Source organism: Hylobates moloch, unplaced genomic scaffold, assembly GCF_009828535.3.
Source record: "Hylobates moloch isolate HMO894 unplaced genomic scaffold, HMol_V3 SCAFFOLD_13, whole genome shotgun sequence".
In the NCBI taxonomy this organism is placed as follows: domain Eukaryota; kingdom Metazoa; phylum Chordata; class Mammalia; order Primates; family Hylobatidae; genus Hylobates; species Hylobates moloch.
In genome coordinates this window covers 23,444,154-23,470,393 of record NW_026652288.1, presented here as the reverse complement: position 1 = coordinate 23,470,393, position 26,240 = coordinate 23,444,154, and the positions used below count along the sequence as shown (strand labels likewise).

The 26,240-nt window shown below is 35.7% G+C and overlaps 1 protein-coding gene across 5 annotated transcripts in view; it reads left to right on the top strand.

Annotated features, from left to right (window-relative positions):
* The window catches only part of ATAD2B (ATPase family AAA domain containing 2B), a 234,062-nt gene that overhangs the window by 95,254 nt on the left and 112,568 nt on the right, over positions 1–26,240 (top strand). For all 5 annotated transcript variants that reach the window (XR_009209482.1, XM_058426973.1, XM_058426974.1 and 2 more), the window contains exons 15-18: positions 1,953–2,043; positions 7,641–7,952; positions 11,272–11,407; positions 20,574–20,760. Coding sequence is in view for 4 of the 5 variants with exons in the window: in XM_058426973.1 (XP_058282956.1) it covers positions 1,953–2,043; positions 7,641–7,952; positions 11,272–11,407; positions 20,574–20,760 (726 nt within the window). In the remaining variant the exon portion in view is untranslated. The remainder of the gene's footprint in view (positions 1–1,952; positions 2,044–7,640; positions 7,953–11,271; positions 11,408–20,573; positions 20,761–26,240) is intronic.

The window sequence follows — 26,240 nt, the reverse complement described above, 5'->3', positions numbered from 1 at the left end:
TCTTTTTGGGATATCTTCCAGCATAATTTTTTTTTACATGTTCTTTATTTTTGAAGGGTCTTCTAATCACCCTTAGCACAGTACCTGTGCTGCTAGTGAAGTTTGTATAGATTCTTAATGTCATCTTACAGAATATATATGCTGTTAGGTTGATATTTCTTTTGGACCTTCTTTTTTTAGTATCTGTTCAAGCAGATACTTCAAGTTGGAAGAAAATAAGTGTCATATCATTGCTTTAACTTTCATAGCTGAATGCCTAACTTAGAACTTGGAATTGAAACTGTAGCTATTGATTCCAGATTTTGTCAACTTTTTGAGCAAGATTTATCTTGATGACTTTGAAGTTGTTCTGTTTTGTTGCTGGACCCCAAATTCCTCATCAAGCCAGTAAGATGTTATCATCTTGGTTATAATTTACCTTTTCATGTCTCAAGAAGCTTAGATAGCAGTGTTGAGGGAACAAGCATACTCAATTTTTAAAAAGTGTTGTAATTTTCTCCAAAGAAGACAGATGTGAAAACAAAATTCTGATCTTACTGTTGGTGGTGGTTAGTATCAGCTGATTATAGATTCTTATATGTTAGTGTTTTTTTAAGAAAACTATTTTAGGCTGGGCGCGGTGGCTCACGCCTGTAATCCCAGCACTTTGGGAGGCTGAGGCGGGCGGATCACTTGAGGTCAGGAGTTCAAGACCAGCCTGGCCAACATGGTGAAACTCCGTCTCTACTAAAAATACAAAAATTAGCCGGGTGTGGCGGTGGGTACCTGTAATCCCAGCTACTCAGAAGGCTGAGGCACGAGAATCACTTGAACCTAGGAGGCTAAGGTTACAGTGAGTAAGATCACGCCACTGCACTCCAGCCTGGGCGACAGAGCGAGACTCAGTCTCAAAAACAAAAAAACTATTTTAGAAAAATAAATTTCTGTTTGTTTTGGAAGCAAGATGTTAAAATTTTGATTGTGCTATGCAGTCAGATTTAAGCTAGAGAATGCTGAAATCAATGTAAAATTGTTGATAACACTTTGATCTTTCAATGAATTTAATTGATATTTATTGAAATACCTTGTATTAAATGCCAAAGCATTAACTCACTGACAAAGTAATAATATGCTTGATTTTTTTTTCTCCCTTTGAGACAGGATCTCACTCTTATCACTCAGGCTGGAGTGCAGTGGCGTGATCACAGCACACTGCAGGCCTCGACCTCTCAGGCTCAAGTGATCCTTCCACCTCAGCGTCCTGAGTACCTGGGACCACAGGCGTGCGCCACCATGCCCAATTAATTAAAAAACAATTTTTTTGCAGAGACAGGGTGTCACTATGTTGTCCAGGCTAGTCTTGAACTCCTGGACATAAGCGATCCTCCTACCTCAGCATCCCAAACTGCGGGGATTGCAGGTGTGAGCCACCACAACTGGCATGCATGATATTTACTTAAACTTGAATACTTTCCAAATTAAAAACTTTTTTCAAGTTTAAGTTACTTGTTATTTTGCTCATTGTTGATCATAATACCACAAATTCTATGAAATGTAAAGTTTGTTTAAAATTATGACTCTAACTTTTATACCATGAAAGTTTTTCGTTCATATATTTTCAAATAGTAAAAGTGGTATGGTGGAAACGTGAAGTATGGTTTTGAATTCTAGTCCCAGATGAGTCACTTAGTTGTTATGTGCTGCTAGTCAATTTTCTTCACCTTTCACAACATTAAATGTCTTAGGTTGTGAAACACAGACAAAATCTCTACTACATATCTCCCAGATTTATTGTTGGAATCAGAGTTGATGTAGATAGATGCTAAGGTGTTTAAATTTTTAAAAAATAAAAATTTTAATGAGATATTGTTTGTCAAAATTTGTTCCACCTAATGTATTTGAGGGATTGATAATATTTTATCTGTACTTTTCTTCTTGGGCAAGATTTTATATATCTGTGCTTTTCATCTTAGGCAAGAAAACACATCTTACAGATCCATACCAGGGACTGGAATCCAAAATTGTCAGATGCATTTTTAGGTGAATTGGCTGAAAAATGTGTTGGTGAGTGTTACTGTTTGAATTCTTTGATTGTCATTGTTTGTTCTGCTCAACCTCCCTTTCCCCTTATTTGGAATGTGAATGAGCATAGTTATGTTTTTGATTGTGCAATAGATTGTCTCTGCCTTTATGTTTTAAAGTTATTTTAACTGTTTCACTTAATGTTTGAGTACTTCTAAATTAGAATTTTAACTGCCATTAGGTGTTTAGTTAACAAAGCTCAATAATAACATGCCTTTCATTGAGTGCTGGGTATCCATAATATTAATACAGGGTCTCCTTTTGAAGATCATTCCCTTTTAGAAATTTTACTAAGAAAAATAAGCTTAAACTTGAGAGAGAAAGGTCCATGTCAAAGCAGGACTGCAGCCTTTTACTTCTACTTTGCAGATTACACAACGGGCTTATTTTCATTCCTGTGGTCTAGAAAGAAGTTGGGTGGGAGAGGTCTTCAAAGAAAATAGTTACTGATATTTGGTAGTAGTTCCCCAAATGTAAAACTTTCCAATTTAAATTTTTCACAGAGTGGAGGATCTCCCCACAGAGTGAATGAACACTACTGTCCTTCTAGGACGTGGTGAGAGTGTTTATCTGCACAGATGATCACACATAGGAGATGGAATTCAGGGTTTTGGCTCTAATTAGGTCTGAAATAAAAAGGAATACAATGTTAGGCAGCTGAATATACACATAGGTATTTCTCCTTCATTCTTTCCCCCTCTTTTGTCTGTTTTCCTCTCATACTCTGAAAAATATAAATGAAAAAAAAAACCCAATCTTCATGAACTTTTTAAGCATTATGAAGAAATCCCCCAAATAAGTCCACTAACAACAACTTACTTGGGAAAACTTTAAAGTTACCAAAGCCAAAAAGAACAACTTAATTTAAAAAATCATTGTGATCCACCATCAAATAATTAAAACTTAAATAGAACATTAGTCCATTCAGTTAGCTACATCCAAATTATCCTCTTCATCCACAGGGACCTCCATCTCCGAAGCAGCATCCCTCAGCTTTTGAACCACAAAGACCTCGACATCTTCTGGTGAGGAGAAAACGTAAATCTCTCCAGCACTACTTCAGTTTAAGCTTTGCCTGGTATAAGAGAGCATGCGCCAAACACATTTCATGTAAATTTGGCTTGACCTTTGCAAAGCCTTGTGCTGCTTTATGGGAGAGGGTGGTATTTGGTATAAAATCCAGTCTTTTCCCTTTTTGAAAATAGACCCCTTTTATTTATGATGATATTTTACTAGAGTTCAGATCAGACTGGGAAATCTTTGTAGATTTTTCTGTGAATTTGTCACAGAATGATCCTTAACTGAAATAAGCAGAAGTCAAGTTGTCAGATCATTTTGGAAATTCCCTAAGAGATAGGTATTCTAAATTATTTTCTATTATCCTGTCTACCATCTGAAATATTACATACTCTAGTTTAATTCTTCACCCCAAATATTAGAATCTTAGTTTCCTTTTGCATTTCCAAAGATAATACTTCTCATTTTTCCAAGTGTTTTTTTTTTAGCTTTTAGGCAGTTTCTTAAGTTTTCATGGTATAATTTCTTACAGGACTGATAAATTTCTCTTAACCTTTTTTTCCTCCCCTCTGTGGGGTGGTAGTATGTGTGCAGACTCTGCTTATATACCATTTTCTTCCTGGACAGTGACATAAAAATCCATTATAATTAAATGACTTCTGTTCGTTGTTATGACATTCATTCCATCTGAGAAACTGGTTCACATTAAAAAAAAAAAAATCAAATTCAGATCTTCAAACGGGAGTGAAATAGTAATTTTAACTCCATTACAAACTCACTAGTCTGTGTATGCCAAACATGTTTTAACATGAATAGGTTCAGTTCATTGAAATTTATGCCTAATAGAGTATGTAGTCTTGATGAACAGCTGTGAAGATAGCTGACCTTTTGTTAGAGGTTATGGATTTGGTAACTTTTACCTTGAAATTCCCAAGTTCTTAGAGGTTTTTGCATGCATATTGGGTGTGATTTTTGCATAGTGAAAAACTCAACATACATTGATATCAGGAACATTTGCATAAATAGTAGGAAACTTATGATTAATGAAACACTCAATTCTAGTCATATTTTTCTATTCCATTTTCAATGAGAGGGCTAAAACAATGAAAGAGTCTCAATGAAGTGTATATCTTGTGGGCCTTCATTATGTGTGATGCTGTACTTTAAAACTTTATAAAATTTTGTTATGACCTTGTTTCTAGTCTAACCTCTTTAGTAGGTGTATTTTCAGTCTTTCAGAACAATTTCTATCTTAATAGCAGTATTCAGGAATGCTCTTTATTTGATATCTAAATGTGTTCACAGAGTATTAGAATTGTAATGGTAGATGTAGTATGGTTATGAAAGGGATGTTTATAATTTCTTTAATATTAACTTTTAACTCCTAAAAGGCTGTAGTATATTTTCAGTATTACTAGAATGATCATATTATTTATTGTCTAAACAAGGACCCTTTGAGAGTAAAAAGATGTGCTATTATGACAGGACAGGAGGCCTAACCAGCACATGTGGTTACCCTAAGTATAACCCATTTAGCCATGGTTATGATGCAGTTTTAAAGTTTTAGAAGGAAGTATGTTAAATCAGTAGTTCTCAATTTTGTGTGTATCAGAATCACTTCTAAAGCTTTCTTGAAATGCACATATGATTTCAAGCCCCCGGAGATTCTGATTCACTGGGTTTATTGTGGGGCTTGGGAATCTGTTTTTTTTTTGTTTCAGTTTCAGTGTTTATTCAGATGGATAACCAAGGTGAGAACCACAGATATAAACTGGTAATTCTTACTTATAAGCAAATGTAAAAAAATTTCCTCCATTATAAGTCTGTTGGTTATAATAATTAATGTGAAAATCTACTTCATTAAATGGGGTCTGTTGATCATTTCTTTGTCTGGAATAAATGAATAAATAATACATTGCTGTTATATATGTAATTAACATGTTATGGCAAACATAAATGTTATGGGTAACATTTACTACCTACAGTGCCTTCTAGCAGCTAATTATTTGTTTTGCCTTAATAGTTTCTGAGTTTTAATTTTTTTAAACTTAGGCTTTTGCACTTAAAATAGGACCATATAGTATGTTCATTAACTGTGTATATCCTTTTAAAGAAGAAATAGAAATGTGATTGTTTATATTGTTTGAAGATGGTAGTATATTCCTTATTTCCTCTGAAATGGAAGACATAATTCACATTCTATAATCATATCCTTAGATTACTTTGTTAACTGTTTATAACTTTGAGCTAGTGTTCTATACATTATTAAATTAGTGAAATGGGTGTATATGCAAAAGGAAAAGATAATTTTTTTCCAGGTTTATTCTTTGAGAAATAGAAAATAAAACGAGACACTAGTGGTAAATTTGGTTATCTGAAGAATTATTTGTGAGACAGATCACTGTCATGGAACAATGTTAATGCGTAATCTGCTTATAGTCTTCTGAATTAAGCTCTTCTAGGTCATATTAAGTTTTCCCCTAACTTCGAATAAGTTTTTCTTTGTAATCACCATTTTTAGTTCAATATTTAAGTGTTCTATAAGGTCATCGTGAGGTATAAAAAGATAAATAGGCCAGGTGTGATGGCTCATGCCTATAATACCAGCACTTTGGGAGGGTGAGGCAGGAGGATTGAGGCTAGGAGTTCGAGACCAGCCTGGACAAAGTGAGACCCCTATCTCTACAAAAAAAAAAAAAAAAAATTAGCCTGATGTGGTGGCACACACTGTAGTCTCAGCTACTCAGCAGGCTGAGGCAGAAGGATTTCTTGAGCCCGGGAAGTCAAGGCTGCAGTGAGCCATGATCACCCACTGCACTTCAGCCTGAGCAACAGAGCGATACGCTGTCTCCCAAAAATAAAATAAAAATAAACCTGGTATTGTTTGTTGAAGCTTAGTTGGGATCTAATATTCTATAACTATTGGAATGGTTCCCTCTACTGGCATAACTGATAATTGTGGCCAAATGCAAGTTTAATTGCCAACAGGAAAAACAATATGGCTAGTTTGAGCTTTTCTTCCTTTTCGTGACAAGGATGCAGCAGAGCATGTGTTTTTGTATGTATTTGTTACTCAGATGAATGAAATGACTTAAAAACAGTGGGGCTTGATCTGTTGTTTGATTGTATCATACATTAAACATGGGTAATAAATAATACCTCATGTTGGTATAACCCTTAGAATTAGATTATCAGTCATTTTAAACCAAACAAAGAAAGTTAATGTGGAAAATCAGTGGAAATATTTTTAATGTTCTTATTTACTTTAATATATTTGGAACTATCAGATGAATTACAATTTTAAATGATAATTATGGGAGTAACTGAATGTTAATAGTTGGTTGCACTCAGAGTTGGTAGTAGAATAGCTCTGTTTTTGAAGTTTCTGTTTATATACTATTTTATATGTGTTTGGAAGTTAATAATATTAGAAAAAGTCATTTATAAGTGAGTATAATGTCGTGAGGACTAACCTAATGATTGGGAATATTGATGAAGGGCTGAAATGAAACTATTATCCTTTTAAAACTTTTTTCTAAAGAAAGTTATATGTTGTAGGCCAGATATGGTGGCTCGTGCCTGTAATCCCAGCACTTCAGGCTGCCAAGGCGGGTGGATCACTTGAGCCCAGGAGTTTGAGACCAGCCTAGGCAATATAGTGAGACCTCATCTCTACAAAAATAAATAAAAGAGAAGAAAAAAATTATATGAGTGTGGTGGCACACGCCTGTAGTCCTAGCTAGTCAGAAGGCTGAAGGGGGAGGACCACTTGAGGCTGGGAGGTAGAGGTTGCAGTGAGCCGGATTGTGCCACTGCACTCCAGCCTGGATGGGCAACAGAGTGAGACCCCTGTCTCTTATTTATTTATTTATTTATTTTTTATTTTTATTTTTTTGAGACGGAGTCTCGCTCTGTCGCCCAGGCTGGAGTGCAGTGGCGCAATCTCGGCTCACTGCAAGCTCCGCCTCCCGGGTTCACGCCATTCTCCTGCCTCAGCCTCTCCGAGTAGCTGGGACTACAGGCGCCCGCCACCACGCCTGGCTAATTTTTTTGTATTTTTTAGTAGAGACGGGGTTTCACCATGGTCTCGATCTCCTGACCTCGTGATCCGCCCGCCTCGGCCTCCCAAAGTGCTGGGATTACAAGCGTGAGCCACCGCGCCCGGCCTCTTATTTATTTTTTTGAGACCCTGTCTCTTAAAAAAAAAAAAGTTGTACATTGTAATCAGTTAATCACATAATACATGGCTTTTGTTTTAAAGCTCATATCAAGGACATACTTAAGATACATAGCTTGTTTTGTTTTAATATTGTTAGCTTATGTTTTTGTTAATTAAAAATATTCAAAACATTTTTAATCTTAATGTAAGTATTCAGCCCTTTATTCAACAGTTTTGTTTAGTGATTTTAAATGGCTAGTTTTCATTTTGCTGGTAAAATTGCACATAGTTATTGATTTAGTATTGATTATGACTTTAGCTAAAGATGTGTATATTTACAAAACATAGTTGGTGCATGGAATAATGAATGTACCTTTGCTATCCTTCTCCTTTTGTGTATTAGGCTACTGTGGAGCCGATATCAAGGCCCTGTGCACTGAAGCCGCTCTGATTGCACTGCGGAGGCGTTATCCCCAGATCTATGCTAGCAGTCATAAACTGCAGCTGGATGTTTCCTCAATAGTGCTTAGTGCCCAAGATTTTTACCATGCAATGCAGAATATCGTGCCTGCTTCCCAACGTGCTGTGATGTCTTCAGGGCATGCGCTATCGCCCATCATAAGACCACTGCTGGAAAGAAGCTTCAACAACATCCTAGCAGTCTTGCAAAAAGTGTTCCCTCATGCTGAAATTAGCCAGAGTGACAAAAAAGAAGGTACTCTAAACTACGCTTTTATATTGTTCAGATGAAACAAATACAGGAATAAATATAGTTTCCTCATAAGATTATTTATGTGTCACTTTTGTAATATATCTATTTACTCAGTACTATATATTCCAGGCCTGGCGTATTGCCTGGCATATAGTAGTTGCCTGGTGAATGTTTTTAAGACGAATCAATGTTCACTTTTGGGACATTCTGATCATCTTAATGTAGGGCTATTACTATCTTTAGAAAGTTGACTGTAATAATAATAATAATAATAATAGGTTAACCTTTAAAGCCCCTAAATCATCACTTATTAATCCTTTTTTTTTTTTTTTTTGAGATGGAGTTTCGCTCTTGTTGCCCAGGCTGGAGTGTAATGGCGCAGTCTTGGCTTACTGCAACCTCCGCCTCCCAGGTACAGCGATTCTCCTGCCTCGGCCTCCCGAGTAGCTGGGATTTCAGGCACCTGCCATCACGCCCAGCTAATTTTTTTGTCTTTTTAGTAGAGATAGGGTTTCACCATGTTGGCCAGGCTGGTTTCCAACTTCTGACCTCAGGTGATCCGCCCACCTCGGCCTCCCAAAGTGCTGGGATTACAGGCGTGAGCTACTGCACCCGGCCTATTAATCCTCTTAAATTTGAGACAGAGTCTCACTCTGTCACCTAGGTTGGAATGCAGTGGCCTGATCTTGGCTCACTGCAACCTCTGCCTCCCAGGTTCAAGCAGTTCTCCTGCCTCAGCCTCCCAAGTAGCTGGGATTACAGGTGTGTGCCACCACGCCCAGCTAATTTTTGTATTTGTTTGTTTGTTTAGTAGAGATGGGGTTTCACCATATTGGTCAGGCTGGTCTCCAACCCCTGACCTCAGGTGATCCACCCGCCTTGACCTCCCAAAGTGCTGGGATTAGAGATGTGAGTCATCACGTCCAGCCTGGTAATTTAATTAATATAAGGTCATTCAATAAGTTCTGGGGCCTGCCTCAACCCTGGGAGCCTGATGACAGCCCTTGCTCTTACCTATGTTGCTATAATGCTTCTTTGGATTAAACTAATCATTTTGTTGTTATTGGTAGGGCACTCTGCAGTGTGCAGTGCTCATAGGCGTGTAAGGTATTGGTAAGGGAGTAAATAAGAATCTCGTTTCAGAGGGTCTGGAGTTTTATCAAGCTTCAGATTATACTTTGCACCTGAGATAAAAACAGAAAACTACCTTTAAAAACATCACTCATGGCTGGGTGCGGTTGCTCACGCCTGTGTAATGCCAACATTTTGGGAGGCCAAGGAGGGTGGATCACCTGAGGTCAGGAGTTCGAGACCAGCCTGGCCAACATGATGAAACCCTGTCTCTTAAAAAAAAAAAAAAAAAATTAAATAAATAAATAAATAAATATATAAAATTTAAAACATCACTCATTTACAGGAAAAACATTTAAAAATTAGATTGACATTCTAATCAGAGTATAAAGCTCATAAACTTTGAAGGGAAAGTAATGTCTTTTGCTTATCTTAATTTCTGCAGTTCCTAGCACCTTGTCTGGAATGCAGTCTGCACCAAATAGAAAATTATTCAGAGAATTATACTAACATTAAAAATATATGTAGTAAAAATTATGAATATTGGTCAATGAATTCTTCTGTCATAAATATATTTTTCAGAAACTTTAATTGTTTAGTGACAGACTTACATAAGATACCACATGGAATACCTGATTTCTTAAATTTGGCAGACAGAGGGGAATGCATATTTTACTGAATATCTGTGAACCAGCACCATGCCATGATTTGTGTGTTTATTTCTGAATTTCATAACTGGAAATGTATTTCATATGTATATTATGTACCAAAACTTCCCAAAAAACTTACGTCACCTTTAGAAAATCATAAAAACCTCATTTTTCCTTTGGAGAGATTATCATAGCTTTTTATCTCCATTTGTGAATTACCATTTTATAACATTATTATCTATGTTTTCTTACAGCTTTTTTGTGTGTAAATATAAAGTATGCTTTAGTTGCAGTTGGTAGAACTAGTTGCCATGAACCAGTGGATAAGAGCAACCAAATTTTATTTGATTATCAATAATTGGTTTTTAGCTATTTAGTCATATTATTTATTCTGGCTTGTTTTGACCTTTAATATTTTTCTTAGATAAATATTTCCTTGTGTATGAAATTATCACTCAAAAGAGACTCAGTTATTTCCCAGATTAAAATATGACTTGTACTAAATATTTAGCTTTTTTTTTTTTTTCTTTTTTTGAGATGGAGGCTGGCTCTGTCACCGAGGCTGGAGTGCAGTGGCGCCATCTTGGCTCACTGCAAGCTCCGCCTCCTGGGTTCACACCATTCTCCTGCCTCAGCCTCCAGAGTAGCTGGGACTACAGGCGTCTGCCACCACGCCTGGCTAATTTTTTTGTATTTTTAGTAGAGACGGGGTTTCACCATGTTAGCCAGGATGGTCTCGATTAAATATTTAGCTTTTAAAAGCCACTTGAGATCTCCATCTGCCAGCATAATTTAGCATCTCATTTTAGAATGCATCTGTATATTTTTTTGTTTGTTTTGAAAGGATATGATTTCTCTTAATCTTAATTCTCCCTCATATCCCGTACACATGTAGCATTGCTTTTTATTGAATGAATTGTCACTTTTCATTAGACATGTTTGAAGTATAGCAACAGCTGTTCATACTTCAGGTGGTAGTCCAGGTAAGGCTTTAAGTGTTGCATTCTCAGTAGAGATTTTAGTTCCAGTTATTTTCAGAGTGGTAACCTAAGGCCCACAGAGAGAATAATGCTGTATGAATGAGTGTATTTTTAAGATCAGCTTTGACGGAATTTCTGACTCCATCTTAACTACACTAAGACTTCTTTGAAAAGGTGTATCCTCTTTAAAAAATAAGGGTCAATTTGTTCCTTGTTGCTTTTATAAGAACTGGCCTTGACTCAGCTAACCTACTAATTAAACCAAATATGAAATGGACTGGTTTTGGTCAAAATTAACTCGGAGATTTTTGGTTAGATAGGTGGGATTTTATGAGAGTGCCACATCTTTTCCAGACTTGTTTTTTTTTTTAAGCCAGTCAGTCAGTTCTTCCAAATTATATCTCGTAACACTTAAGTAAATAGTCTGTAAAGGTGAAAGTGTTATATTAATTTTGTTTATAAGTTATTTTAAAAGCTGCAGTTTCTCAATTCGCCTGTGTTATTTGGTAGATAACTTATTAATGTCATTTGATTTTTTAACCCAATTTTTCTTAGCTTTGGTAGGGCACTAATACTAAATGATTTTATAAGCCTCATAACCATTGTGATTTTTTTAAACAGATATAGAAACTTTAATTTTAGAGGATAGTGAAGATGAAAATGCTTTATCAATTTTTGAGACCAGTTGTCACTCAGGATCACCAAAGAAACAGTCATCATCTGCTGCTATACATAAACCCTACCTTCATTTTACAATGTGAGTGATTTGTATCAAATTTCTTTGTATTTAGAGTGATTTTTGATACTTTATGATTAGAATTATAGTATATTTTTACTTACGGTTATAACTGTGAGGATATTGTTTTTCTGTTGTTTGGACACAATTCTGGAAAACTTTTACTATGTATTCTTTTTCATGTGGTAATAATTAGTTTGTTGGTTAACTACTTAGGTGTTTTTTTCTCCAAGTAGAAGAATCTTTCCTGCTACTTTGCTTTTTTTTTTTTTTGGAGACAGAGTCTCACTCTGTCACCCAGGGTAGAGTGCAGTGGCACGATCTTGGCTCACTGCAACCTCTGCCTCCTGAGTTTAAGCTATTCTTGTGCCTCAGCCTCCTGAGTAGTTGGGATTACAGGTGTGGGCTACCATGCCCAGCTAATTTTTGTGTTTTTAGTAGAGATGGAGTTTCACTATGTTGTCCAGGCTGGTCTCGAACCTCAGGTGCTCTGCCCGCTTTGGCCTCCCAAAGTGCTGGATTTATAGGTGTACGCCACTGCACCTGGCCAAGTTTACTTTTTTTTAAAGTAATGGTGTGAATTTTTTCCCCCATGGAGGCAGAGGAAAGCTTACCCTTAGAAAGTCAACTCATGAGTCCCAACTTTATTGCTTTTTATTTAAACTAAAATGGGCAGAAATGAAATATTTGCCATGATCTGGAATACTTTAATTTGTAATAAACTTTAGATGATCGTTTGGGTCTCTAAGTCTGCTAAAGAGATTTTGATTTAGAAATTGTTCAGTAATTAAATAACTTTTTGATTTTCTAGAAATATACTTTCATAATTTGGATTTTATGGTTTTTCAATTTACATTTACCCTTTTATTATCTGTGTTAAAGTAAGTTTTGCTGTGCACTATAATAGGTAAACACTTTTAGTGCAAATGTAATTTTAAATTAAGAGGCCAAATAGTTTTCAAATACTAACAGCATCTTTACTTACATTTACATAATTAGCCCCATAGTTGAAGGACCATAAAGCTTCAGTCAGGTAGATCTAATAGCACTTCTATTAGAAGAGGCTGGATTGTGTGTACTTTTAATATTTTGAACAATTTTAAGTCTCCAACTTGAAGTTTTCTCATGTAGATTTTGGTGAAATGTTGATTTGATTATTTGCATTGATAACCCTTTCTTGTTTTTCATTTTTTAAAATGAGGCCAAATTACTTTCATCGTCTCTTTTTTTTTTCATATGTTCTTCAATAGCAAACTCTTTGTAAGTTTTTTTCTTCTTCTCCAGATCGTTTCTTTTATGCTCTTGGGGAAGTTTTTTTATAGGCTATTCCAGCATTTTACAGATTTGTTTTATTGATAGTTATGGGAAAGCCAATTTTTTTTTTTTTTTTGCCTTTCACCTGGCTAGCCTGTGTGTCTGTGTCTCTCTGTCTCTCTCTCTTCCTCTCTCTCTCTCTCTCCCCCTCCCTCCCTCCCTCTTTTCTTCCCTCCCTCCCTCCCTCTCCCTCTCTTCTTCCCTCCCTCCTTCTCTCTCTCTCTCTGTGTGTGTGTGTGCATGTATGTGTGTGTGTGTATGTGTGTTTGACAGTTATAGTTATTTGGATTTGTATTATGTAGTAGCAGAAACTAAGAAACTATCAAAAGACGTGTTTAATTTTATAAGATAATTGTCGTCAATAAAGGAATACAGAAATAGATTTTGATATTAGAAAGTATCATGTGCAGTGTTAAGTTTGACTTTTTATTGAGGACATTTCCTGCCACTGATTTAATGTGAGACGTTGGTATGGCTTATTTTGTTTTAGCTTTTCTGAAAGAATTGGTTTAATTTTAGCTTCCTTTACATAAGCTTTTCTAGTTCATTCATTTGACTTTGATTAAATGAGACAGCTATATTCTAGAATAAGCATTTTTTAGATGTTTTAATAATATTTATTCACTTATTTCTTTATTCACCTACCCATTTATCCAGTTTTTCTTTGTTTACCCTATGCCAAGCATTGTATGAGATGCTGAAAACATAAGCATGAATAAGATATAACATAGTTCTTACTTTGGAGAAGGTCTCATTGTTGGGGGTGACAAACATTTCAATATGGCGAAAGTGTTATGAAAGCAGAACTAATTCTGCTGGAAGTCTGGGAAGGTTTCACAGGAGAAGTAGTAATATTTGCTGTCCTTTTCATTATGAAGGGATGGGAGTTTGCATCTGAGTGCTTTTTACAAATTAGATACTCGTTTGGTATGTAAAGATCTGTGCTTCATATTCAGTAATATATATAGGCCCCTCAACAATCATATCACATTTGTGGTATCTTCATTTTATAGATGAGGAAACTGAAGCACACAGAAGTTAAATAAATTGCCCATGATCATGTTGCTAGCAGGTGGCAGAGCCAGACTATGCTGTTTGTTTCCTAAGATCATATTTTTCCAAATTACTTCTGAGCTTAATAAGTAGCTAGGGAATTGCATTGCTTCTTTAGGTAAGTTGAGCCATATATTTCACACTCTCCAAGAAGCATACACTTTAGAATTAAGGCCTTTAGTATAGGCAACATACAGTCTTTTTTGTTTGGTTGGTTTAGTTTTCTGTTTGAGCAAGATACGTTAGCATTACAGATCAATGCAGAAGAAAAGGTGCTCGGCCAGAAGAAAGCATAACTTTGGTGCTGGTTTTTAGTCACACTAGCCTGGGTATTGCTGGTGGATTTCTGGGAATAGTCTCCTGAAGCAATGTTGAAACCTTTTCTTTTTTACATTTAATATAAAGGAGAAGTCAAGACAGTTAAGGTTTACCAATCTGGTAGAGAAGCTTTATGATGGAAAATAAATTTTCTTTCTTACTTTATATTACCATAAGGGTGATTAGAAACAGAATTTTCTGAGGTTTTTCAAATGAAAATAGCTTTGTTTTTTCTGATTAGAAAGATGATATACACTGTAGAAAATTCAAGTAATAAAGAAGAGCATAAAGAAGAAAGTAAAAATTAAAGCCCCAGCACCTGCAGGTAATATTTGTTAAAGTTTTGGTGACCACACTTCCATGTCCTCTCTATGCATGTATAATGTATAGACCCATACATTATCTGGATTATATCCTCCTATAAATTGTTAATATAACTTACTTTTTCATCCACTATGTTGGGAGTATTATTTCATGTCAGCATATGTTTAATATCACTATTTTAAGGTAGCTGCATATTATCTTACACTTTGGATTTTCCATAATTTATAGACCCTTATTGGTAAAATTTGAAGTTTTCAAGTTTCTTCTTTTATAAACAATAGACTTGTTTCTAAGTATACACCACTATCTGATTCAAAGCGTAAGGTAAATTTTAAGAACTGCGATTGCTGTGTCAAAGAGTGTATACATTTAACATGTTGACACAGATTGTTAAATTGCTTTCCAGAAGGCTTGTACTAGTTTACATTTCTCATACTAATGTATGAGAGTGGTATTTTTCTTATACCATTGTCAATTCTGAGCGCTGTCTTTTAAAATCTTTACAAACCAGATAGATGAATATAATATCTTTTTGTTTAGTTGACTTGTTCATTTGTTCTTTCATATATTCATTCACTCATTCAAATGTTTTGTGAAAGTGCTCATCATGTTCCCGACATTGTCCTGGGTAGTTGGGATAGGTCAGTAAACAAAATAGGGTAAGATCCTGGCCCTCATTGGACTTATATTTTTAAATGGAGGAGACATTCAGTAAAACAATAAATGTAATAGCTTGCTAGATAGATAAACTGTTAGAAGATAAGTACTATGGGGAAAAATGTAGAAGATAGTAAGAGGTTGGGGAGTCCCTAGGAGTGGAGTGAGTTACTGAATACTTTTGGGCATACATTTTGGTATATTTAGATCTATCACATATAATTTCAGAAAAGTTGTGCTTTTCTTCCACTAGTTGTGAGGATATCAGTTTTCCCATTCTCTCACTGATAATGGGTATTACAATTAATTTTTGGTTTATTAATCTGTAACAGATAAAAGATGTCTATCATTATTTTCATTTATATTTTCTCATTTTTTTTTATCTCTGTGTTAATTACTACCATTTCGTTCTCAAGCCTAGATTGCTCTTGAGCTTCAGACCCTGACCAATGGCCCATCTCCCCTTTGTTGTACCATGGATCTTTCTGTCCATAGCCGGACTGTATCATACGCCCCTTCTCTTCCTGTGACTCCTATGAGCCATCATTCATTCAGTTGTCTCAGCTAGAATTTGACATCATTCTCAACTTCTGTCCTTTTATTTCTTTCTTTGTCTAGTCAATGACCAAGTCTTTCTGATTTTTCTTACTAAGTAAGTCTCATCACAGGCTATTCCGTCTTTCTCTAACACTATTATTGTTGAACTGTCATTCACATCTCATGCCTGGGTTACTATAGCAGATGCCTGATTATCTTTCCTCTTATTTGCCTTCTTTCAAAACCCTTTCCCATACTGACAATGCTGAGATAGTTATCTTCCCTAAACATGTATATGATTATCTTGTTCCTCTAAAGTATCTTAATGCTTCCCCATTGTCTCAGTACACATTCCAAACTTTTTTTTTTTTTTTTTGAGGTGGAGTTTCGTTCTTTTTGCCCAGGCTGGAGTGCAATGGTGCGATCTCAGCTCACTGCAACCTCCACCTCCCGGGTTCAAGTGATTCTCCTGCTTCAGCCTCCCAAGTAGCTGGGATTAGAGGTGCCTGCCACCAAGCCCGGCTAATTTTTTTTGTATTTTTGGTAGAGGCAGGGTTTCACCATGTTGGCCAGGATGGTCTCGATCTCTTGACCTCATGATCTGCCCGCCTTGGCCTCCCAAAGTGCTGGGATTACAGGCGTGAGCCACCGCGCCAGGCCACATACCAAACTTTTAACATGGCTTACAAAACCCTTTGTAGCCCTTCGTAGTCTAACTTACTTTCCTTTTTCTCTCCCCACCCTAGTACCTTTACTGTACCCTCCACAACTTGTCCCCAGTACTTCAAAACAAACAAAACCAAAACTGGCTGTATGAACTGTATTAGTTACCCCAAAGAGCCATGTTCTTTTTAACCTTTGGTCCTTTGCACATCCTGTTTGCAGTCTTGGAATTCATCTCTTGTACCTCCAATCTGTTGGGTTTCTGCCTTTGTAACACTTTTCCAGGAATGCCTTCTATGAGTCTCTAATTGGTATCTTCCATAGCACTGTGTACTTAAACAGTACCACTTATTAATCACATTGAATTATGGTAATTTGTGTATTAACTTTTTTACTAAATACCACTCAGTTATGAGCTCTATGATAACACTGGTATTGTTTGATACTTAGGGCTAAGGCATTCAGCATAGGAGGCATTCTACAGTTATATAATTAAACAAACATTTAAAAAAGTTTCCTATTTCTATTTTCTTTTTGAATTGTCTTGTTTTACGTCCTTTGCCCATGGAGGTTTTTTTTCAAAACTATGCATATAAACTCTTTATACATTAAGAACCATTCCTGTTTATGACAAATTCTTTTTATTAAATTTTCTTTTTATGTTTTTTCAATTAATTTTGTTTTTGAGATAGGATGTCTATGTTGCCCAGGCTAGTCTTGAACTCCTGAGCTCAAGTGAGCCTCCCAACTCAGCCTCCCAAGTAGCTGGGATTACAGGCATGTTCTACCGTGCCCTGCTGTATGGCAAATTCTTTATGCCATTTGGTTGTTTGCTATTTGGTTCAGATTATAATTGTTGGGTTACAGAGGTTTTTAGATTATTATGAATTAAAAATATATGAATCTTTGAATTTAAATTTTGTGTTAGAATTCATTTTGTTTATGCTGCGAAATAACCTGAATCCTCCGTTTTTAAACATTTATTTTATTATCCATTTCTGTTCCTTTTATTTTATTTTATTTTATTTTTGAGACAAGATCTCATTCTGTCACCCAGGCTGGGGTGCAGTGGCACCATCATGGCTCACTGCAGCCTTGACCTCCTGGACACATGTGATCCTCCCACCTCAGCCTCCTGGTGGCTGGGACTACAGGTGCACACCACCACACCTGGCTAATTTTTTTTTTTTTTTTTAATTTTTTGTAGAGATGGGGTTTTGCCATGTTGCCCAGGCTTGTCTCAGAACACCTGGGCTCAAATGATCCCCCCACCTCAGTCTCCCAAGTGCTGGGATTACAGATGTGAGCCACTGTGCTGCCCTCATTTATTTTTTATGATTCTTTTCTTAGATGAAATTGTTTCATCTAAGAAAATATAAATTCTTATAAATTTTATAAATTTATATTCTTATAAATTTTATAAATTTATATTCTTATAAATTTATGTATTTATAATTCATATTTTATATTATAAAATAATAAATAACAAAATAATATTTTATATGAATTATAAATATTTTATAATTCATATAAATTATTATAAATTTATATGCATCTAAATTATTATAAATTTATATGCATCTAAATTATTTCATTTTATATGAAATTCTTTCATATAATGATTACGATTAATCATTTCCTAGGCTGCCTTTTATGTTTAAGTCTGTTTCTTTGGTATATTCTACATTCTATTAATTGTTATTCTATAATATGTTTCAGTATAAAGTAGGACATGTCTTAACATAGTGGGTTCAGAACCCAGGCTTTGCAGTCAAATGGGCTTGAATGACAATTTGAACTCTTCCACTTGGTTATACAACTTTGTAGTTAACCTCCATGAGCCCTGGTTTCTTATCTGTTTAATAAAATGAAACTATGTGTTTCACAGAATTGTTAAGAAAATTGAACAAGAAATCTCTATGAAGTGCTTGTTACTAAAACATGTTTGAATGCATTAAAATTGGTAGCATTTTTTTTTTTTTTTTGAGACTGAGTCTCGCTCTGTTGCAGTGGTGCAATCTCGGCTCACTGCAACCTCTGCCTCCCTTCAAATGATTCTCCTGCCTCTGCCTTCTGAGTAGCTGGGACTACAGGCACGTGCCACCACGCCCAGCTAATTTTTTGTATTTTTAGTAGAGACGGGGTTTCACCGTGTTAGCCAGGATGGCCTCCATCTCCTGACCTCGTGATCCGCTAGCCTCAGTCTCCCAAAGTGCTGGGATTACAGGCGTGAGCCACCATGCCCGGCTGGTAGCATGTTTTTAAAAAGTTTTCTTGATGTTCTTACTTGATTATTCTTTCAGTTAAAGTTGTGAATAAGTTGAAACTCCCCTCCTCCCAAAAATTCTTTTGGGATTTCAACTTGAAAATCCTATGTGTATAAAATAAAAAAGTAAATTTTTTAGTTAGGTTTTAGGTTAGGAAGAATTGATGTCTTTATGTATTTAGTCTTTGTGTTCAGGCTCAGTTTCACTCTTTTCTTGCTAAGACTATAGTTTGATAATGTTTGTTTTACCTTTTTAATTTTTTTTTTTTTTTTTGCAGTGAATAGGATCTCCTTTCCTTTTTTACAATGGTTATTGATGGTGTTTAGGAAATCTATTGATTTTTCTGTTTCTTCTGTCTTGTTACTTTGCTGGTAGATTCTGACAGTTTTTGGTTGATTTCTTGGATTTGCTACTACATAATGATATCCTTTACAGGTATCAATTTTTTCCCTTATTGCTTTCTATTAGTTCCATTTTAAATTTGCTTTATTCTTATTGCATTGCCTTAGAATGTCTAGTACTACCCACAGTGAGAGTAAACTTTGTTTCATTTGTTATTTTAATGGTGCTGTAGAATCTCGAAATTACAAGTCAAGTTTGGTTTAATATATTTTCCTTCTCTAATGTGGGGCTTTAGAGGTCATCTGTCAGGGTAGGAACAGTTAGATTTGTTGTTACAGAAATAAAATTTGTGTTGGAAGAAGTTTATATATATATATTTGTTATTTTAAAAATTGTGATTGTTTTAGTTTCTTCCTGCTGCTATAACAAAATACCTTAAACAGATTAATTTATAAACAACCTACATTTATTTATTTACTTTTATTATACTTTAAGTTTTGGGATACATATGCAGAATGTGCAGGTTTGTTACATAGGTATACATGTGCCATGGTGGTTTGCAGCACCTATCAACCCGTCATCTGCATTAGGTATTTCTCCTAATGCTATCCCTCCCCTGGCCTCCCACCCCTGGACAGGCCCCGGTGTGTGATGTTGCCGTCCCTGTGTCCATGTGTTCTCATTGTTCAACTCCCACTTATGAGTGAGAACATAACAACATAAATTTATTACTCACAGTTATGGAGGCTGAAAGTCTAAGATGAAGGCTCTGGCAGATTTGGTGTCTGGTGGGAGCTTGGTTTCTGCCTCTAAGATGATGCCTTGAAAGCTGCTTCCTCTGGAGGGGACCAACAATGTCCTCACATGGCAGAAGGGATTGAAGGGACTAGCTAGTTTTATTATCAAGCACTTTGATAATATAACTAATCCATTCATGAGGGCTGACCACTCATGACTTAATCACCTCCTAAAGGCCCTGCCTGTTAATTGAGTCCTACATTTGGATAATCTTCAGATCTACCTCTTTGTCAAAAAGTGAGATTCCTAACATTTAACCTTGGATAACTAATAACTAAATGATACTGGAGTTTAATGCATCTTCAAGTTAGTATATATGGTATGACAGCAGGAATACCAAGGTTATTTTATTTTATTTTAAAGTGGATTTTATTTATTTATTTATTTATTTGTTTGTTTGTTTTTTGAGATGGAGATTTGCTCTTGTTGCCCAGGCTGGAGTGCAGTGGTGTGATCTCTGCTCACTGCAACCTTCGCCTCCCGGATTCAAGCGATTCTCCTGCCTCAGCCTCCTGAGTAGCTAGGATTACAGATGCCTGCCACCACAGCCAGCTAATTTTTGTATTTTTAGTAGAGACGGGGTTTCACCATGTTGGCCAGGCTGGTCTTGAACACCTGACCTCAGGTGATCCTCCCGCCTCGGCCTCCCAAAGTGCTAGGATTACAGGCGTGAGCCACTGCGCCCAGCCCTTAAAGTGGATTTTATACTTTTATATCTTGGTTATTAATATGGTCAGAGATACCAACATTTTAAAACCATAATTAATAAAAAATAAATCGCTATACTAAAATATTATAGGAAAGTTCTGTTAATTTGGAGTTAAATTGTTTTAATGTAAAAATTTTGCCTGATATTTCATATTTGTCTTCAGAATGTATGACTTTGAAATAATCATGTCTTACATGTATTACAGGTCACCATATCATCAGCCAACCTCTTACAGGCCACGCTTACTGCTATCTGGAGAACGGGGCTCAGGTCAAACTTCTCACCTTGCTCCAGCACTTTTGCACACTCTAGAAAGATTCTCTGTGCATAGACTAGATCTCCCAGCACTTTATTCAGTTAGTGCCAAAACACCTGAGGAATCATGTGCACAGGTAGGTTTGTACCACATCAGAGCACTTCCAACTTTCTTATTGCTTATATTTTGGTAGTATTTCTAGTGTGTAGTGTTTACAGATAAGATTTTTTCAGAGTACGATATAAATATTAACTTTGTTGATTATTCGTTAGCATTCTAGTATTAGTGTAAAGGATCCTTTTGATGCATACAGTTTTTTAAGTGAGCTCATTGTCTTTCTCATGATCCTCCTTACTGAAATTTTAATGCCCTGTGTCATTATGCATTGTAGAAAGGGAGTTTATTTTGCCTTTTTCTGACCCTCTGTTCAAAGCTGTGGTCTCAGAGCAGTTTCAGACTTCTGTCTTTTCTTAGAGCCTTATCATAGAAAGGGAAATCATATCCAATTTGAGATAATCAGGATTTAATATTCATATTAGAATAGTGATAGCAGTTCAAAAATTATAGATATTTGTGTTGATAGTTGTGTATTTGACATTTGATTTTCAATTATTTTGTATTTACTGGTTTGTGAAGCAAAGTTCTAGTGGGGCTGTTTATATTTCTTGAGGTTGTTATATATAACCATGGATATATTATGTCATATTGAAACCAGGGATGAGGGTAATACATTTTTTGAGCCAAGGGACTATATCTAAGCCATTTTTGTAACTCTGACAAGGTGTCTCGCTGATAGTAAGTGGTCATTAAATGTTTGAATAATAGTGTTTCAAATAAGTTAAAGAGAGGAATGCCACTTTGATACTTAGCCTTCTTTTAGAGTTAAATAACTGCAGTAGTAACACTTAAAACATTTCACACAATTTTGTTGTTTTTTTCCCAGTTACATTTTCCGAATACTTAACACATATACTGTAATTATCTAACTGAAAGCCATTTCCTACATTGTAGCAAGAAATATGCATTTTTTAAACAATTCATAGTAGTATTGATTTAGTTTCTCTTTTACTCACAGTTCTCTGGATACGAACACCCTACCAGCACTTCATCACTTTTAAAGCCCTGTTTAAAGGTTTCTTTCCAAAACCCCTGAATTAAATGCTATCTACCAGTATTTTGCTCCCAGTTTGACACATTTAACTCATCCTGGGTGTGTTTTCCAATAATGTTGATTTATATGTTTGCTCATATTTTTCTTTTTAGAGAGACAAAATTACTGCAGGTTGTATGCAAGTAAGAGAATTACTCAGTACCATTTAAAATAAATACAAATGATTAGTAGAAAAATATAAATCAACAAAATTGACCCCAGAGAAGAGACAATCTAAACAATCACTGTGGAAGAAGAAATTCAGCAAGTATCTTAAAACCACTAAACATAGATGGTTTCACAGGTGAATTATTTTAATCTTAAAGGATAAGATCATTTTGATGCTAGTCAAACTGTTCCAAAAGCATAGGAATAGGAGGAAAGCTATGAAATTGGCAAAACCAACAATATCACATCTTTCAGGAAAATTCAAAATAAAACTAGAGCAATCTCATTTAAGCAATGTTTATAAAGAAACTATTACAAATGAAATCTAGTAGCGTATCAAAAGAATAATATAACATTACTAAAGCATGCAGGATTAATTCAGTTAGACAATGAGAGATCTAAGTATTGGAAAGGATACATTGAATTTGTAAGTATTTGTCTATGATGTGATTAATTATATGCAAAACTTACAGTGTCAACTAAAAATTGACGTTAGACAATAAAGAAATTCCATAAGGTGGACACTTTCAATGTTTTAAAATGATAGTTTTCTCTTATAAATACTATAATAAGTTAGAAATATAATGGAAGAAGAGGTCCCAATTGAAATAGCAACTAAGTTTACCCTAGGAATTAGCAGAAACAATATGAAAGGACTATGAGACGAAAACTAAAAGTTGCTGAGGGGCACAGTTGAATATACGAAAGAGAAACCTTATTTGTTTTCAAACCCAAAGGCCAGAGAAGTCTCCCACCAGGAATGCTCTCTACCTTTCATACTATCATCAATCTTCTTCTTGGCTGGAGGAAGAAGCCATCTTTATTAAGGAGGCCAGAGCTGGGCTAGTCTCATGTATTCTTCCCATATCCCTAAAGTAAATATATATATATATATATATTTTGTTTTTGTTTTTGTTTTGAGGTGGAGTCATGCTCTGTTGCCCAGGGTGGAGTACAGTGGCACAATCTCGGCTCACTGCAACCTCCGCCTCCTGGGTTCAAGCGATTATCCTGCCTCAGCCTCACAAGTAGCTGGGATTACAGGTGTGTGCCACCATGCCCAGCTAATTTTTTGTGTTTTTAGTAGAGACGGTGTTTTCACCATGTTAGCCAGGATGGCCTCGATCTCCTGACTTCGTGATCCGCCCGCCTTGGGCCTCCCAAAGAAGTATCTTTAGAGATTTGGCATTTGGGTCTCAAACCAAGCTTGTAGACCTCAAAATTTGGTTGTCTCAAACTAAAATCTCTACCTTGAGATCTCAGGAGCTTATGTTGTAAACCAAAAGCCAAGAATTTTGTTTGTTATTTTAGTCTTCTGATCAACTCTTTTGAGGCAGGAGGTTTGGAATGTTCTACATAAATAAATTACAAATGTATTTGATTGGGCAGTTAATCTGTTGAGCATTCAACTCCATATGTGAATGTACTTCTAGTGTGTGTATGTGTGTGCATGTGTGTGTACACACTATCTTTATATTAGTAAATAGCAAAGCTTAGATGTTTTTTCTGCTTTAGATATCAATTAAATGTCAATATTCTCATCACCTCTTACTCTCAGCTCCCATGATCTGATCATTGCTGCAAATCTCTGCATTGGGAGTGAACCACTATATAGGAACAAGAAAGTGTGGGGATTTGGGATGGGCATATCTCAGTGAATACTTCACAGTGCCATCTGCATAGAGAGAGCCATGCCTGGCTAGAATACTTATGGTGACTTCATACTAATGATAAGGTTGTGTTAACATGTGGAGCTTTTAGAGGAAGAAGCACACCTTGTTTGTAATTACTGTGCTAAACTTCTTTAATTCAGAATGTAGACTCAAGTCAAATTATGCAGATTAAAATCTCAGTTGTGATTGTGACCTTGGGCAAGTTGCTTAACACTCTGAGCCTTAATTTTCTCATCTGTGAAATGGAGATGACACCATGAGGTTATCAAATAGGCTTGACATATAGTCCTCAACGAAAATTAGTTATAATCATGCTTATTACTACTACCATTGCTGCCACTGCGACTGCTTACAGCTAATGAATGGTAAGACTTTAAATTCAAAGGCTGTGAGGTTTTTTCCTAAATTAATGTATAAATTAAGTACAGTTCTAATTATAATCTCCTCAAAACTTAGAGGGAGAAGTTAAGAGTTCTGTTTCTTCTAGAAAATAAATATGAGTAGCAAGGAGAATTCTAGAGGAAAAAGTGTCATTAGGGGGCCCTACCAAAATTGTAAGGGTGTAATAGAGTTACAGTAATAAAGAATGTGTGCCTGTGCAAGAGTAGACAAAGTAATAGAACAGAAGAGACAATTCATGCTTAGACTTTTGTAGAAGTATAATTTGATGGTGATGACCACAATGGCGATGACATTTCATATCAGTAGATGGAAGAAATTGATTATTTACCAAATGGTCTTAGAAAGCTGGCAAGCTCCTCCAGTAGGGGAAAAAGCAAAACAAATAAAACTAGGATTTCCTACCTTTTTCTGTAGCCCAAAATAAACTCTACATGGGCAGTGGAACTATAAAAGTACTGGAAAAATTCACAAGGTCAGTATATTTATTATCTTATGTGTGAAAGTAATTTCTAAGCAATGCACAAAAACTAGAAAACGTAAAGATATGAAGGAATTTGATTATGTAAAATTTTAAATTACACATGGCAAAAAGCATTCTTTAGATTAAATTAATAGATATAGTCTGTGAAAAAGTATATTTGTAGCAGATATGTTGAGAACAAGTTTCCTAAATATGGGCAAATACCTTAAAATCGGTAAGAAGAAAGAATAGCAATCTAATATAAAAATTGGCAAAATGGAAACATGCTATTTGTGGGGGAAAAGAAAAAGCAACCAGTAAAAATGAAAAGATTCTAAGCTTCACTTAAGTGAAAATAAAGTATCAGATTTTTTTTTTTTTTTTTTTTTAAAAAGCTTGATAATGCCATTTGGAGATGTGGAATGCTCATACTTAGTGGAAATGTAAATTTATTTGATGTTTTTGGAGTGTAATTTGGCACCATCTTTTAAAATTTCAAGTACCACATTGGTGTAGTGTGAGAAAAGATAATAACGTTTCAAGTACATATACCTTTTGACCCAGGAATTCTATGTTTAGGAGTTTTTCCTAAAGATACGTTAGCTACAAGTATTCAGTGCTGAGTGAACAAGGATATTTGTCACTGTGTCATGCGTAATTGCCACACGAAACATAAAGGCAAACAAACTGAATATCCCTTCACGTGGGACCAGCTAAAATTAGTTATGGTGTATCTTGACATACAAAGGAGTACTGTCTAGCCATTAACACGAATGAGGTAGATTTACATGGGCTGATACAGAAAAATGCAGGTGACATTAGTGAAAAAAGCAAGTATCCCCAAAAACTGTTAATATGGTTTTTGAGGAGAAGGAATCTGGAAGTTTGGGAAATGTGTGAACTTTGCCTTTTTAGTTTATGCTATACTGTTTGGAAAATTCTCTTTTTTGAAGTTTTTATTTGACTATATCAAGCAAACTAAAGATGAAAAAAATCGCTTTGAAAGAGAAATATTTTCTTTTCTTTTTTTTTCTTTTTCTTTTTTTTTTGAGACAGAGTTTTGCTCTTGTTGTCCAGGCTGGAGTACAATAGCGTCATCTCGGCTCATTGCAACCTCCGCCTCCCAGATTCAAGTGATTCTCCTGCCTAAGCCTCCCCAGTAGGTGGGATTATAGGCGCCCACGACCACGCCCAGCTAATTTTTGTATTTTTAGTAGATATGGGGTTTCACCATGTTGGCCAGGCTGGTCTCGAACTCCTGACCTCAGGTGATCTACCCGCCTCTGCCTCCCAAAGTGCTGGTTGTAATCTAGTCATGAGCCACTGCGCCCGGCCAAGAGAAATATTTTCAAAGTGAGAAAGGTTTTTTTATTTTTGTTTATAGTTGTTCCTTATGGCTAATATGTATATATATTCACAAACATTACTGGTTTAATGTTATTTAAGTAAAGGTAAGGAAACACTTAGGAAGCATTGTAGTGAACTATATATTGATGTTATAGGGTTGTTTTTTTTTTTCTGATTTTTTTCATGGCATCATTCTGAATCCTGCTTGGCCAACTTTGAATTCTAACTTCATCCTCTGGTCTCTTGTACGCTTCTTGGCTTTTACTACTTTTTTGTTTTGGTGGGAAGGAGAGAGGTGTCACTTGGTAGTGAAAAACAACGAAAACTCACTATCATTTTGGTTGTATTTCACTTTCTCTAGTACATTAAGGCATCTCATCTTCTCAGTTTATACCTAAGAGCTTCTGGGTTAGAAG